Source organism: Hyperolius riggenbachi, chromosome 12 (assembly GCF_040937935.1).
Source record: "Hyperolius riggenbachi isolate aHypRig1 chromosome 12, aHypRig1.pri, whole genome shotgun sequence".
NCBI lineage: Eukaryota > Metazoa > Chordata > Amphibia > Anura > Hyperoliidae > Hyperolius > Hyperolius riggenbachi.
This window is the reverse complement of record NC_090657.1, coordinates 5,592,135-5,609,712: the sequence shown is the minus strand read 5'-3', so window position 1 is coordinate 5,609,712 and position 17,578 is coordinate 5,592,135. Positions and strand designations below refer to the sequence as shown.

At 47.3% G+C, this 17,578-nt stretch overlaps 1 protein-coding gene across 1 annotated transcript in view; it reads right to left on the bottom strand.

Moving 5' to 3' along the window:
• Positions 1-11,098, bottom strand: part of UBALD2 (UBA like domain containing 2) — a 65,157-nt gene extending 54,059 nt beyond the window's left edge. The window contains exon 1 of the mRNA XM_068264155.1: positions 10,937-11,098. Within this exon, the coding sequence (XP_068120256.1) occupies positions 10,937-11,044 (108 nt within the window). The 5' untranslated portion in view covers positions 11,045-11,098. The remainder of the gene's footprint in view (positions 1-10,936) is intronic.
• Between the last annotated feature and the right edge of the window lie 6,480 nt (positions 11,099-17,578).

The window sequence follows — 17,578 nt, the reverse complement described above, 5'->3', positions numbered from 1 at the left end:
ATCGTATGGCTGCCTTTACTGCAAACAGATTGTGAATAGATTTCAGCCTGAAACCGATCACAATCTGTTGAGCCGCCGCTGCCACCTGTCTCCCCCCCCCGTATACATTACCTGAGGCTAGCTCCCGGGCATCTTCTCCGCATTGCACGGCTCTGTTCCGGCTCCATCCCGGCGCTTCCTGTGTCACTCCGTGACCAGGAAGTTCAAATCGAGCGCCCTCTATTTGAACTTCCTGGTCACTGCAGTGACACAGGAAGCGCCGGGATGGAGCCGGAACAGAGCGGTGCAGCGTGGAGAAGATGCCCGGGAGCCAGCCTCAGGTAATGTATACCTGATCGGATCGGCCGCCGCTAGCGATGCGCTCCCTACCCGCGGGCGACCGAGGGTAATTTCCCGCACGGCGCGATTGACGGACCGATGCGATTTCGGGAGGAAATCGGATCGACGGGTGCGTTTACCGCGAACGATTGGCAGCAGATTCGATCCCAGGATTGAATCTGCTGTCGAAACGGCCGCGAATCGGGCCAGTGTATGGCCACCTATACACTTGCTTTTCTGGCAGAAAGGCTGAGCTATGCATGTGGCTATCTCTGCAGATACAACCAAATAAATGTGAAATATTGAAAAAAAAAATCCCTTGTGATATTAACTGAGGGGAAGTGTTTTATCAACAAGAGTGCACTTTGATTGTACAGCTAGTGAGCAGGACGTGCGCCATTCACTACTGTCATCGGGTTACAAAAGTAGGACACTATTGTACAACTCCTGGAGAAGCATTAGTCTGATCAGCTGACTGATTTGTACACATGCTTCATCATAGTTGTCCCTCCGCCCCCTACATAGCAATGTTATCAGCTGCACATCTGACTCACGTCTGTGGCCCAGTGATTGTCGCCCCCAGGTGATCTGCTATCGATCCCCCATGGGCAACTTTGCTCCAAGGCTCCCTGATTTAGCATATTCTCTTAAAGGACACATCGTAGTGAGAGGTATTTGGAGGCTGCCATATTTATTTCCTTTTATACAATACCAGTTGCCTGGCAGCCCTGTTGGTCTATTTGGCTGCAGTAATGTTTGAATCAAACCAGAGACAAGCATACAGCTAATCTTGTCAGATCTGACAATATTGTCAGAAACACCCGATCTGCTGCATGCTTGTTCAGGGTCTATGGCTAAAAGTATTAGAGGCAGAGTATTAGACGCAGCAGGACTGCCGGGCAACTGGTATTGCTTAAAGAGACTCCGTAACAAAAATTGCATCCTGTTTTTTATCATCCTACAAGTTCCAAAAGCTATTCTAATGTGTTCTGGCTTACTGCAGCACTTTCTGCTATCACAGTCTCTGTAATAAATCAATGTATCTTTCCCCTGTCAGACTTGTCGGCCTGTGTCTGGAAGGCTGCCAAGTTCTTCAGTGTTGTGGTTCTGCTATGAACTCCCCCTTCCAGGCCCATCTATGCACACTGCCTGTGTGTTATTTAGGATTAGAGCAGCTTCTCTCTTCTCTCTTATCTTTTACAAGCTGGATAAATCGTCCTCTGAGCTGGCTGGGCTTTCACATACTGAGGAATTACAGACAAAGGCAAAGCTGTTTGCAGGAAGAAACAAGCAGCCTGAAAACTTCAGTGCATGAGAACTGCAGGGGGAAAGAAACACACAAATGATCTCTTGAGATTCAAAAGGAAGGCTGTATACAGCCTGCTTGTGTATGGATGTATTTTCTATGTGTGGACATACTGTACATCAACCTACTTCCTGTTTTGGTGGCCATTTTGTTTGTTTATAAACAAACTTTTTAAAACTGTTTTTAACCACTTTTAATGCGGCGAGGAGCGGCGAAATTGTGACAGAGGGTAATAGGAGATGTCCCCTAACGCACTGGTATGTTTACTTTTGTGTGATTTTAACAATACAGATTCTCTTTAAATGAAAATAAATATGGCAGCCTCCATACCCGTCATTTCAGTTGTCCTTTAAGCATAAAAATTGAGCCTTACAAATCCTTCAGCTGATCAAACTGATCATAGGCTTCTCCACAAGTCCTGATACACAAACAGCACCTGTCATTATAGATCATTCTACATTCCATACGGTCCTTTCACAGCAACAGATTGCATGGCGACAGACATTGTTTTGCGCACTGTAACTCGGTATGATTCAAACAAGTCTGTAAACAGTTCACAGCTCATCTGTTACAACATGCAGCGCATTACTAGAAGTGCATGTTGGTAAATTGCTTTTCTGCGCACGCTACACTGCAAATGCTTTTGGTTGTGCTATGTGTACCTTATACACCAATCAAACCCTCCAGTGTGGAACTAGCGCAATACTTGCAGGAAGACAAAAACGACCCCAAATATAAGAGGAGTCACAACACATTTTCAGGTTGATCTATTCTTCTAAGACTGACTCAAGTAATCATTTTCTCTAATAAAATATAAATGCCAAATGAATGTCCCCAAGTAGGAGATATGCACGTGCACATTCAGTTTTCCTCAAAAAAAAAAATTTAAAAAAAAATACCGCTATTAAAAAAACAAAAACAAAAAACACAAACCGCAACAACAACCACCACCCTTGGTCAGCTGATAAAATCAGGCCCTAAAAAGTACGAAACATATTGTACTTTTACATTTTTTTTTTCTGGCCATGTCAAATTGTTACAAGAAGTAATCATTTTCCTACAGGAAAAATACATTAGCCACAGTTTTTCAGTCTTGTGTTGATTAACATCTTGAAAAAAAATAAAGTCAACAGTTTGGGGAAAAAATTAAATGAAAAAAGTTGCACAACAGGGACAGGCTTTTAGCCTGTTACACATCTACAACGTGTGCAGGAGCCGTTCTCCTGCACGCGTTTTACTAGCCTGCGGCCGTCGTCGGGAACCTGCGATGCGACGCTGAGTAGCGCTGGTAGTATCGAGTAACCCGACCGGGAAACGCCGATTCCCAACGATAAAATGCTCCAGGATGCGTCGTACCGCAACGCATTAAAACACAGCGTCGGGTGTGAAAGGTAAAAGGAAAGACTTTCCTTTTACCTTGGTTAACGCAAAGTATAGACTTTGCGTTAAAGCGCTGAAAAAGGGCTCTGGTGTGAAAGAGCCCTTACAAGGAAGGACGACACCCCCCATTGACTTAAGACTACAGACTTGTATGGGTTATATAAAAAAAAGTCTATCCACTGCAAAATGAAATAATAATAAAAAAAAACAAAACAAAATCAAAATATGTATGTATGTATGTGTATGTAAAATAACACTGCGCATGTATTTACACAAACGTGTGTGTGTGCACGCACGCACGCAAACACATACATACACATATATTTTTTTTTATTAAGTGCACAAGTGAAAAATACTGTATTTTAGAACTATATAGTGAATCCCCTGCTGTAAAATGCAGCAATTTTAGCACTGTAATTTTAGCACCTAACACTGGGAGGTCATCACTGTGGTAAGCAGAATAACGTATGTAAGGTCTTAGGCACGATGCACAGAGCAGAATGTGATATATATGCAATGCATTACTCTCTACTTACCGGGCGTAAGACTTTTACACACTATTCTGATAACTGCCGCTGTCAGCCCTGGTAGTACTGCGTTACCACGGACTGACTGCACAATTCCTCCATCTCCTTCCTGTTGCCAGGGGCGTGTCCTGCGCAGTTGGTTAGGGCTTGTAATTGAGCAGGTGCAGAGCGGTCCAGGTCACGGAAGAGCGATCGAGGCAGTGCGCGGCCGGGACAGTAGTCCAGAATGAGCCGAGTTCTGGACTTTATCGGGCTGGCAGCGGCAGAACAGAGAGGACCTGACAGGTACTCAGAACTGATGGCTTACAGATGAGTAACCCTAGGTAAGTATAAATACTCTTCTTCCCCTCATGACAGGTACATTTAAAGACTACCCTTAAGGTGGCCATACACTGGTCGATTTGCCATCAGATTCGACCAACAGATAGATCCCTCTCTGACCGAATCTGATCAGAGAGGGATCGTATGGCTGTATGGCTACCTTTACAGCAAACAGATTGTGAACCGATTTCAGCCTGAAACCGATCACAATCTGTTGTGGTGGTGCTGCTGCCCCCGCCCGCCCGCATACATTACCTGCTCCGCCGGCGTGACTCCAGTCTCCCGGTCACCGCTGCTCTGTCTGCGCTCTGGTCTCCAGGTCCGGCATGCCTCACTTCTTCTAGCCCGGCAGGAAGTTTAAACAGTAGAGGGCGCTAGAAGAAGTGAGGCATGCCGAGGCCGGAGACCAGAGCGCAGACAGAGCAGCGGTGACCGGGAGACTGGAGTCGCGCCGGCGGAGCAGGTAATGTATGCGGGCTCTATTGCGTCGGTCACTCGAACGCCACTAGTGATGCACTCTTTACCCGCGGGCGATCGACGGTTATTTTCCGCATGGCGCGATCGGACGAAATGGATCGAAATTCGGCGTGTAGCGTGAACGATTGGCAGCAGAATCGATCCCAGTGATCGAATCTGCTGTTGAAACGGGCGCAAATCGGGCCAGTGTATGGCCAGCTTTACTCCTTTCCCTGCATTTACCTCCAATGTTAATCCTTTATTAGCTCTAAAACTAACCTTTTCCTCTAACTTTAAGGCAGGGAACACACTTAGCAGAATTGCATGCTTTTCCCCATAGCACATATTGGAAAACGCATACGAATCTGCCAATTGTGTTTCCTGCCTGATGCTGGGTACACGTTACGTTTTTCGTGCAATTTTGCAACTTGATCATTTTTTCGGCACGATGCTGCACTTGATTCGCTTATCTTGATTTGTTTTTCTTATCTGTTCCATTCACCGCTATGAGAAATTGAGCGCAGAAATGATCGGGCGTAATATCGGACATAATGGATTTTATCGGATCCATCTATCGCACGGAAAATCGTACCGTGTGTACCCAGCATTACTCTTCTATCTATTCAAATAAACTAAAGTAATGAAATACGAAACGTCAACATAACACCTATATATGGCCATAGCAAGCTCAATGCCATGCAGAGCTTATGCAGCCATCCATCAACTGCCATCCTGTCGATAAGAGAACAATTTCCTGATTCATGTTCAATTGCTCTTCCAGCCAAAATAAATAATGGCCCTTTGACTTAAACTGTTTATGAAATCTGAGGTTTATTCTATTGAAAAACATTGCAGTATTTTCCTTCCTTCCAGCGACCCGAGCACCGCTGTATTTTTCTTCTCCCAATTGAACCTGCTAAACTGAGCATGCCTTTGGGGGGAGCACCATTACTTACCTACCGGGGTGCTGCCCCTCTGGTTCCCGTCCGTTTAGGATGTGCCATTTTCTCTTTAGACGGCCGTACTGACCACAATTTCTACCTTCTAGTAATGTTGTGAACATGCGCACGCCACAATGCATGCTGGGAGATGTAGTCCTGTGGATGTGAGTACAGAGAATGTACTTAGATCCACAGGACTACATCTCCCAGCATGCATTGCAGAACATGCTCACACTGCCGGGAGATACAAACAGTATGGTCAGTCTGAAGAGGAGATCGCGCATCTTGAACGGACGGGGAACCAGAGGAGCAGCACCCAGTGGGCAAGTCCTGGTGCTCCCCCAACAGGATCCTCAGTTTAGAACCTCTTATGGGGAGGTTAATTTAGAAATGTTTTTATGGCGGTGCTCCGGTTGCTTTAAGGAAACTTTCACACCGACCGGCTGCATTCCAACAGAGTTTAACACATTGTAATGTGGTGTAATTCAAATACTATATACAGTGCAAACCTCATCAGTTGTGATGTGATGCCACTGATTCCATTGTGACAATGCAGGACATGCAGTGCGTTCCTCGAACTGCACAATAATGAAGGTACCAATTGGGCAGCTACTTTGCTGCCTGGGCTACATTGCACGCCCCCACAAATGTCCGCTATAACGCAACACCCCAGTGTGAAACCAGCCTTAGGGACATCATACACAGACATCATCAAGAGATCAGAGATTACATCCAATACAAAACAACAAATCTAACAAAAATATGTTGAAAATCCTGCCGTACAATTTTGTTGATGAAACAGAGATCAGGATATCCTTTTATCTATTGGAGTAATCAGGACTGGTGGGTCCCGCAGGCAGCAGCACCTGTCCAACAGCTTCCTAAGCACTGTGCTGTAAGAAACAACGCAAGGCTAGTTGCAAACAATATCAGATCTTTGTTAAAATGTCTCACATGCTACAATGAGTTCTGGCTCACCATGAGCTTGCTGGTTAGTCTGTACCTCTCGGTGTTACAAGCAGGGCTGTGGAGTCGGAGTTGGAGTCGAGGCAATTTTGGGCACCCGGAGTCGCAGTCGTTTATTTCATAAACTAAGGAGTCGGAGTCGGATGATTTTTGTACAAAATCCACAGCCCTGTTAAGTATTAGACTAAGGAGTCGGAGCCCTTTTTGGTACCCGGAGTTGTGGTTTCATAAACCGAGGAGTCGGAAGATTTTTGTACCGACTCCACAGCCCTGGTTACAAGCCCTACTCCATAGGGCCAAATTACTCCATGCCATGCACTGATGAGGATTAAACAATCTGAAATAGTCTGTATGCATGTTGGATTATTGTGGCTCTGTACAAATTAACAAGATGACACATCATTGCATTCCAGCGGTTCTGGAGGTGTGTTTAGCTTCTAAGGGTACAATGGTTAATTTGCATATATTCAGCAGTGATGCATTGTGGGAGACATCTCAAGCTCACTCCAACCTGAATTATCGCAAATTCTTTCTGTTTTAGGAAAGCAAACTTTTGCTTTTGTTAAAATGTAACATAATAGAGTTGGTGCAAGGAGGTAAACAAGAAATATACGTTACATGTTTTGGAACTGTCCTGTACAGTTGTTCCTTCTCTACTCCAATAACATGATGTTGGTCAATTGTCAGTATTGTGCAATCTCACTGTCATCACCATGCATACGTTACACAGTAACAAAAACACATCCGTCCATCAAGTTCAACCAGATCCTAGATGTACTGTTTGCTCCCCACTGAAAATAAAAATGTTTTTGAACTAAAATGAATAAGGGCTGGAGTAGTATTTGATTTCCATTACTCTTCCAACAGATGTCGCTGAGGGTAAGCAGACACTGCTCCTCCACCATAGCCTCTCTGTTATGCCGGCAGTCATTATACTCTCAGAGAGAACCTCTCCCCAGACCTGCTGTAAGAACTCCTTTCATTCCTACAAAGACTGTATAAGATAGAGATTATGGACCCAAAGAATTTGGAAATACACTTGAGGGGCCCATACACTCAGCCGATTAGCGGCCGATCGATCGCAAATCGATTGACCAATCGATCGATTTGCGGCCGATTTCGATCGATTTCAATCGATCTGGCAGGGTGGAAAATCTAGGTCGATCTGTTGAGATTGCTTATCATTTTGCATTGGACCTAATGGAAATCTGATGGCAAAAAAATGCCATCAGATCGATTTTCAATAGATTTTATACTGAAATCTATTGGAGATCTGTTCCTAGTAAAAAAATGTTCCTAAACACATCAGATAGATCAGAAAATCTATCTGATGATCTATCTGCTGGGAAAGCATCACTTGCCATCATCAAGAAAGCCCAGAGGACGTACCACCTACAGCAGCTAAAACGTTTGGCCTACCACAGACAGTCCGGTTGCACACCTGAGTATTGCGGTGAAATCAGCCTTCATATGACCCTACTGTGCAGTGACAGCATCACATGCTTAGGCCCGCCCCCAGCTAGTGATGTACTTCCTGCTGGACAGGAAGCAGGCCGCTGGGATTCCTATCGGTCTGCGCATGCGGGCCACGCTCCCCCCGCGCGCATTGCTGTGTCGCCCATTGACTTGCATTTTTATTATTACTGATTTATGAAGTGTCACCATATTGCGTACAGCAGCATAATCTAAGCATGAATCATGCAGTAATCACAGCAGACTCTGCATCGGGAATGCAGCGACTTTGATACTGGAAAATTAATCCTTCACATGGTTTTCCAATCCTACACTGTCCTCGATTTGTACATGTAGTCCCTGGTAACGAATGAGATAAGGACTCTAGGTTAGTTCTTAACCTGAATCTGTTCTTAAGTCAGAACACTGTGCTATCTCTGTCCCCTGTACCTCCTCTGTGCCTCCAGTGTCCCCCTCTGTGTCACCTCTGTCCCCTGTACCTCCTGTGTCCCCCTGTGTGTCACCTCTGTCCCCTGTACCGCCTCTGCCCCCCCCCCCCTACCCTCCTGTGTCACCTCTGCCCCCTGTACCTCCTGTGTGTCACCTCTGTCCCCTGTACCTCCTCTGCCCCCCTCCCTCCCGTGCCTCCAGTGTCCCCCTCTGTGTCACCTCTGTCCCTTGTGCCTCCAGTGTCCCCCTCTGTCTCACCTCTGTCCCCTGTGCCTCCAGTATCCCCCTGTGTGTCACCTCTGTCCCCTGTACCTCCTGTGTCCCCCTCTGTGTCACCTCTGCCCTCTGTACCTGCTTATTTAAATTATTGAAAAGCTATTTTTTTTTAAATCGATTTTCTCAAAAACTACAAATCCAATTTGATTTTTTTTTTTACTTGTTCCCATGGAAATAGAGAATCCATGCTGTTCGTAACGGCGGGTCATTCGTAAGTCAGGCGTTTGTAAGTCGGGGACGACCTGTAATTATCTATACTGTCTATCCTTGTATCATATTGTCGGTGTCCGTTCAGCAACTGCCAAATCCAACCCCTTGTAAGTATAAACTTATTGGGACAAATAAAAATGATTGTGTAAAGGCTCCTACCAAAGCATGGTCAAACTGTAGTACTAGTGGTGGATAGTTTCATTCTGCCTAAAAATAACCTGAAGCAATGAGGAAGGAATAAATAACATATCTGTTTGCTTCGGGCAGTTCAGTAATGAAAGGGTATCTTCAAGCAATTTGTTGAAAAGGTAATTCTGTATTTTAAAGGCTGACCAGTTACCCAAGTCAAAGATTTTAATAAATCGAGATGATAGAGTAAACAGTAGTGTTGAAGGGGGGGGGGCAGGGTCCCCACACGATGCAGAGGTCGTCCTTACTGCGCCTGCGTGAAGCGCCGCTGTCAATCATGGCCACATTTTCTGCGGCACACTGCACAGACGCAGAACTATTGCACACCACACCTGCACAGTGCGCCGTGAACCACGTGATTGACAGCGGCACTTCACGCAGGTGCAGTAAGGACGACCTCTGCACTGTGCGCAGAGACAAGGATGGTGGCAGAGAGCGGCGCGGTCAGCGTGGGACAGTCGGCTGCAAGGGGCCAGGTGAGTAAAGCTTTTTTTTTTTTTTTTTTTATTTGTCTAACTCCTTTAAAACACATCACCACAAAAAAATGGCAGCACAATAGCATTCAAACAGTTAAACAACACTTTCTTCTTCAATTGAAAGCTTGCTGCTGCATAGATTATCTTTTGTTTACATTGCTTTCTCTGCTATAATTAGTATACATTCCTAGCTGTGCTGAAACTGATCTCTCTCTCTCTCTCTCTGTGTGTACAACCGACCACTAGATAGATTTAGGGCCGGCGCTACCATAGAGGCAAGGGGGCAACTGCCCCAGGGCTCTGACCTCTGCTGAGGCCCCGCAGCACGACCCTGGCTGCCTGCTCCCCCCCGCTCATACTGCTCCCTGGGGCCCTGAAAGTATATTAGTAGCAGTAATTACCTCAGTCCTGGTGTGTGGGCAGGCGGGCAGTGGCTGCACTTTGAGGCACGCTGTCTCTCTCTCTCACTCTATGATCCGATGCGTGTTTACACAATATGCCGGACCATAGAGTGAGAGAGACGGCATGCCTCAAAGTGCAGCCGCTGTCCGCCCGCCCACACACCAGGACTGAGGCAATTACTGCTACTAATATACTTTCAGGGCCCCAGGGAGCAGATGGGTAATGGCAGGCCCCAAACCTGCAGTTTGCCCCAGGACCCCTTAAACCGGCCCTAGATAGATTTTAATCCATAAATACAGCAGTTATGCAATAAAATGCAGCGGCAGCTTTCAGAGCATATAAACTATACTTTGGGAGTTTGTAAACAGACAATATTAGTAAATAGGAAAACTGTACAGGTGACAAAAAAGCAGGAAGCACATTGATCTGGAAGGTTAGATGAGAGCCCTATGCCTGTCAGTAACAGTGGCAGGCAGTGGCAGAGACAGCTGGGTGAGGGCAGGCAGTGTGGCGTACATTTGAATACGGCGCTGGTAGACTTGGGCGCAGGATCCAGCTGTTAAATGGCTGGTCCTGCTTCTGCACAAGTCCGGGGCGTTTTAATTACTATTCCCCCTCCAGGCCGACATGGATAGTGGGGGAATGAAATAATTCGGCTTCCAGCGATTGCTGGAGGCCGAATTATTGTGTTTTTTAAGCAACTTCGGCTCTGTCTTCTGACGGCGCCGACATTACTGAGCGCCGCTATAGACTGATTCCCATTACAGTCTATGGCGGCGCTGGCTGCGCCCAAATCTAGCAGCGCTGAAAAGCACTGCTCCGGCAGTGTGTGCTGGGGCTGTACACAGAGACACACACAGCAGACAAGTGATGGCTGCAGCACATTGATATGGAAGGTTAGATGAGAGTCCTATGCCTGTCAGTAACAGTGGCAGGCAGTGGCAGAGACAGCTGGGTGAGGGCAGTGTGTGCTGGGGCTGTACACAGAGACACACACAGCAGACAAGTGATGGATGCAGCACATGATATATCCGGCTGTATCCCAGTAACAGTGGCAGGCAGTGGCAGAGACAGCTGGGTGAGGGCAGGCAGTGTGTGCTGGGGCTGTACATAGCAGACAAGTGATGGCTGCAGAGCACATGCAGTGGCCAGTGACGTCACCACACACGGGGAGGCGGCGCGCGCTGTGTATACACACACACGGGAGGATACAATGTATCTATCTCTATAAATAAACACCACGCCCCCCGGCGCGCGCTGTCTCACCTCGAACTGCCAGTGCGCCGCCTGCAGCAGCTGCTTGGCCTGGTCCGCGGCGCATCCGGCCGCCAACACGAACTGATTGATCATCACCTGGTGCCGCAGCTCCTCCATGTTCACCGGCCGCCGCTACACGGCCCGCAGCGTCACACACTCCCGGGGCGGGGCCTAGCCAGGAGCCCGGCGCGCTCATTGGCCGCCTCACATGGCTGCGCTACGTCACTCGCGCGCTGATTGGCCGCCTAACATCGCTGGGCTGCGCTGATTGGTCCGCCGGCGTGTTTTGGGCGAGCGCGCTCGGTGATTGGCGGAGGATTCCTCGTCCCGCGTTAGCCCCGCCCACTGTGATGTTTTGGACGGCGCTGATTGGCCGCCGCTTTGTGTTGACGGGCGCAGCGACAGTCATGCGGCTCGCTGCTGGGAGGGAGGGGACGCCGCTGATTGGCTGCCGGGGGGAGTGTTTGAACGCAGGGCTGCGAGGCTGGAGCGCGCCTGTGATTGGCCGCCGAGCGCCCGTGTGTGACAGCAGGGAGGTGTGGCCGAGTTCATTCAGGACTACTGGAGGCGGCCACGCCTCCCGTGCAGGGCGGGTCCTCAGGACTACTGGAGGGGGAGGAGCGAGAGGCGGTCACGCCTCCGTGCAGGGCGGGTCCTGAGGGCAGCTGTAGTGAAGGAGATATGGAGGCTGCCATATTTATTCCCTTTTAAAGGAGTTATTAGGCAATAAAAGGTAAAATAAGACAGATCTACAGCATCTGCGCAGTACGCTCCGGTCCACATGGCGGTGATTGATGGAGCCGCTCGCACAGGCGCAGTTCCTGGAGGTCAGCCTGACGTCATCGCCGGGGACCGGTGTGGTGAAATAAGGGCTACTTACCCGGGGCTTTCTCCAGCCCCGAGCTCCCAGCATGTCCCTCGCTGCAGCTCTCTCTCGGTCCCCGGCGATGACGTCAGGCCGACGCTGTCAATCACCGACACATGGACCGGAGCGGACAGATCTACAGCATCTGCGCAGTACGCTCCAGTCCACATGGCGGTGATTGACGGAGCCGCTCGCACAGGCGCAGTTCCTGGAGGTCAGCCTGACGTCATCGCCGGGGACCGGTGTGGTGAAATAAGGGCTACTTACCTGGGGCTTCCTCCAGCCCCGAGCTCCCAGCATGTCCCTCACCGCAGCTCTCTCTCGGTCCCCGGCAATGACGTCAGGCCGACGCTGCCAATCACTGCCACATGGACCGGAGCGGACAGATCTACAGCATCTGCGCAGTACACTCCGGTCCACATGGCGGTGATTGATGGAGCCGCTCGCACAGGCGCAGTTCCTGGAGGTCAGCCTGACGTCATCGCCGGGGACCGGGAAGCAGCGGCGGCGAACAGCTTCGGGGAGAGCTGCAGCGAGGGACGTGCTGGGAGCTCGGGGCTGGAAGAAGCCCCGAGTAAGTAGCACTTATTTTACCTTTTATTGCCTGATAACTCCTTTAATTACCTACCGACTGCTCCACGCCAATTGGCGCAGGCGGTGCGGCGGCCCCATTCCGTGCAGCGATCACCGCTCGGAGACTGTTAGATGACGGAACCTCCGTCTATTAGGGAAGTACAGCGCTGCGATCTAAGATTTAAAATCTAAGGCAGCCCTGTACTGGGGACAGCCGTGTGACACGGCTGTCCCTTCTAGAGTGTCGGCGGTGATCCGCTGTCGTAGGCTGAAGCCTATGACAGCCGATCACAATGATTGGCCAGTGGAGGGAGGGTGGGCGAGGTATTCAAAAAGAATATGTGCATTTTCTTAAAAACTGCCTCTCCTTGCCCTGAATCTGCGCTGAATTTGTCTAAAGCCTCATCTACACGGGTAGATGAGGCTGCGATCTGGCGGCTCGATTAGCCGCCGGATCGCCTCTTCCGCGTGCCCGCCGCGTCCCCGCTCGCCGCGCGTGCGCTGCATTCGATTTCCCGCTCGTCCCCGCCGGCGCCGCTTATCTTCCGCTCGATTCCCTGCCATTGTCCCCTCGCGGGGAGCGAGCAGGGAATCGGCGGTGCGGAGATCCGTCCTGTCGGATCTTATCGCGGCTCGATTGATAAGGAGCATCGCGGCCGCATCTACTCGTGTAGATGCGGCTTTAAGGCCCATCTACACAATACGATTCTTTGTGCAATTCGATTACGATTCTATTTACGATCCGATTAAATCCGACATGTCCGATCGGGAATCGATTCGATTCAATTTGATTAGCCATTGTTTTGCAATGATCGAATCGCACAAAGAATCGTATAATGTAGATGGGGCTTTATAGTCTTTCTAAACAATCTATTTAATTGCCACAGCTTAGAAGAACTTCAAGAAATGTTACACATGCCAGGCTTTCTGATGTGAAATTTATCTGAAAACAGGTACCCAAGGGGTTAAACAACACAGCCTTGGTATTCTGGCAGGCCTTGTCTGCTCTCCTCTCACTGCAGCTGCCCGGGAGGTCTGTCCCTCCATTAGCTTGCCTGTAATCTGCTAGCGTATAACGTTATCTAAACAGTCGGTATTCTCTGTTCCCATTCCGCCTGCTCTAATCTTTATGAATTGACATGTTGTGATAATCACAGCACAAGGCGGTAATTTTCCCGCACTGCTCGGGAATTGTAGGTTTTCATGTGGAAGCAGCGTTTATGAATGGACACTTTGCTAAATGGTCGGTAAATTCAGCTGTTTGCTGCATTACCGCATGCAGGAATGCTTTATGAATAGAGGCCTTTGAGTCTAGAATATTGGACATTTTCACAATATTCTAATGGTCTCAGATTTTGATTTTGTGGTCCTCAGAAGCTGTAACCATAATCATCAAAATGATATCAAGCAAAGGCTTGAAATATCTCGCTTTGGATGCAATGAATCTATTTCATATATTAGTCTCTCCTTTTAAGTTGAATTACTGACATAAATTGACTTTAGCACGATATTCTAATTTTTTTGAGTTTCACACGTATACAGCAAAATTATCAGGAACACAGGCAACGGGAAGTCTCAACTAACCGGCCTGAGGAGATAACATGGACTGTGTTTTTTTTGGGGGGGGTTGCAGTAGTTAAAATACTCACTGAGTAGCCAGCGCCATTGTAACAATCTTACCTGTCAGCGACGGGTCCCGCGATGTCCATGGCGTCTCCGGCGGAACTCATTCGCGTGCAGGGACTTCCGCTCCGGCGTTTTCTGAGGGCATCCTCGGCATCCCTCCGACGTCTTCAGGGAACCCCCATCGGCGGCGCATTAGAGGTCCCGCACGCACAGTTCCTCCTGTTGGGCGCGCGCAGGGCAGAGCAGCTTTTACAAGCTGAGAAGGCGTGTCTGACAGGAGGGGCTGTCATTCTGGGGGTTAGATCTGATTTGCCTCCTGGGCATATAGGCCAACTGAGTCAGTTGCTCACTGGCCTTGATACTAATCAGTTCGCTGATTCTAGGTCTAGCTAATGATTTTGAGCTACATTGATATATTGTGTAGATGCACAATATATATGTACTCCAGTTAGTCAGTCATTTGTTATTTTTGTATTATTGTAATATTATATATATATTAGTAACATCTCATTGTATATTTTTCTGTGTACCGACTCCTAGCCTGCCTCCTGACCCTGCCCTTGTCTAATCCTTCTGTACCGCTGCCATCTGATACACGTGTATGACTCGGCCTGTCCCTGACTATTCTATTGCCTGATCCTTACAACACGACTGACATCTGACCTATGTGCATGACCCTGCCTGTTATTGACTACGATATTGCCTAATTCCTTTAGTACCTCGATATCTCTGACTTTGTGTACGACTACGGCCTGACCCTGACCACGCTTACTCAGCAGTTCCGTAAATCACATTATGTACGCTACCTCATCCTGTATCAGAGTGACAGCCATCTTCTAGCCTTCCTGTGGCTCCTAGGGGCTTTTTGATGAACCTTGATCGAAAAAAAAGGATTATTTTATACTTTTGTTCGATTTGATCGTTTTGTTCGAATAAATGGGAAAATTTTTATTGTACCGTGTATGGGTACCTTTAAAAAGAGTGAAGGAGGAGCGAATGCTGCAGCTCTGTAAGCCCCGGCAGGTCAGCGTCACTGTATGCAGTGTGACTGTACCATGTGTCACCTGCAGAGGGGGACACACACACAGCTTGAGCTTCTTACAAAGCAAAGCTCTATAGGTAGGCTGATGCCTAATGTGCTCCCCCCTCCTCCCTATCCATTCCCAGCAGGAGAGAGAGGCTCTTCCATCAGCTCCCCCCCAACAATTAGCACTGTAGAAGGAGAGACACCTGGAGCTGTGTAAAAGCAGCAGGGGAGAACTGTGTGTGTACTGTATGTGTGGCGTGTGTGTGTGTGTGTGTGTATAGACACACACACACACACACACACACAATGGGATGCGAAAGTTTGGGCAACCTTGTTAATCATGATTTTCCTGTATAAATTGTGGGTTATTACAATAAAAAAATGTCAAATATATCATATAGGAGACACACACAGTGATATTTGAGAAGTGAAATGAAGTTTATTGGATTTACAGAAAGTGTGCAATAATTGTTTAAACAAAATTAGGCAGGTGCATAAATTTGGGCACCACAAAAAAGAAATGAAATCAATATTTAGTAGATCTTCCTTTTGCAGAAATTACAGCCTCTAAATGCTTCCTGTAGGTTCCAATGAGAGTCTGGATTCTGGTTGAAGGTATTTTGGACCATTCCTCTTTACAAAACCTCTCTACTTCATTCAGGTGTGACGGCTTCCGAGCATGGACAGCTCTCTTTAACTTACACCACAGATTTTCAATTATATTCAGGTCTGGGGACTGAGATGGCCATTCCAGAACGTTGTACTTGTTCCTCTGCATGAATGCCTTAGTGGATTTTGAGCAGTATTTAGGGTCGTTGTCTTGTTGAAAGATCCAGCCCCGGCGCAGCTTCAGCTTTGTCACTGATTCCTGGACATTGGTCTCCCGAATCTGCTGATACTGAGTGGAATCCGTGCGTCCCTCAACTTTGACAAGATTCCCAGTCCCTGCACTGGCCACCCAGCCCCACAGCATGATGGAGCCACCACCATATGTTACTGTAGGTAGCAGGTGTTTCTCTTGGAATGCTGTGTTCTTTTTCCTCCATGCATAACGCCCCTTGTTATGCCCAAATAGCTAGTTTCAGCAGTACACAGCACCTTATTCCACAATGAGGCTGGCTTGTCCAAATGTGCTTTAGCATACCTCAAGTGGCTCTGTTTGTGCTGTGGGTGGAGAAAAGGCTTCCTCTGCATCACTCTCGCATACAGCATCTCCTTGTGTAAAGTGCGCTGAATGGTTGAAAGGTGCACAGGGACTCCGTCTGCAGCAAGATGATGTTGTAGGTTTGGTGCTGGTCTGTGGGTTGACTGACTGTTCTCACCATTCGTCGCTTCTGTCTATACGAGATTTTTTTTGGTCTGCCACTTTGAGCTTTAACTTGAACTGAGCCTGTGGTCTTCCATTTCCTCAATATGTTCCTAGCTGTGGAAACAGACAGCTGAAATCTCTGAGACAGCTTTCTGTATCCTTCCCCTAAACCATGATGGTGAACAAGCTTTGTCTCCAGGTCATTTGAGAGTTGTATTGAGACCACCATGTTGCTACTCTTCAGAGAAAATTAAAAGAGGAAGGAAACTTACATTCGACCCCCTTAAATACTCTGTCTCATAATTGGATTCATCTGTGTATGTAGGTCAGGGGTCACTGAGCTTACCAAGCCAATTTGAGTTCCAATAATTAGCTCTAAAGGTTTTAGAATCAATAAAATGATAATAAAGTGCCCAAACGTATGCACCTGCCTAACTGTATTTAAACAATGATTGCACACTTTCTGTAAATCCAATAAACTTAATTTCACTTCTCAAATATCACTGTGTGTGTCTCCTATATGATATATTTAACTGACATTTTTTATAGTAACAACCAATGATTTATACAGGAAAATCGTGACGATTAACAAGGTTGCCCAAAATTTTTCATCCCATTGTATATACACATGTATGTATGCTATGTGTGTATGTGTGTTTGTATATACTGTACGTGTATTCTGTGTGTGTGTATGTATTCTGTGTGTCTGCATGTATGAATGCTGTGTGTATATGGCAGCATGATGGGTAAAGCTTTCGTCTTGCAGCGCTGGGTCCTCGGTTCGTATCACAGCCAGGGCACTAACTGCATGAAGTTTGTATGTTCTCCCCGTGCCTGTGTGGGTTTCCTCTTTACACTCCAGTTTCCTCACACATCCCAAAAACATACAGTTAACTTAATTTGCTCCCCAAATTGGCCCTAGACTACAATACATACACTACACGATACATACATAGACATAGATATGACTATGGTAAGGATTAGATTGTGAGCTCCTTTGAGGGACAGTTAGTGACAAGAATTGTCTTATATATACTGTACAGCGCTACATAAGATGTCGGTGCTTTATAAATAATAATAATAATAATAGTGTATATTGAATACGTGCTGTGTGTGTATGAATGCAGATATAATAATAATAATAGTGTATATTGTATGCATGCTGTGTATGTGTGTATGCAGATATAATAGTAATAATAATAGTGTATATTGTATAAGTGCTGTGTGTGTGTGTGTATTCTGTGAGTGAGA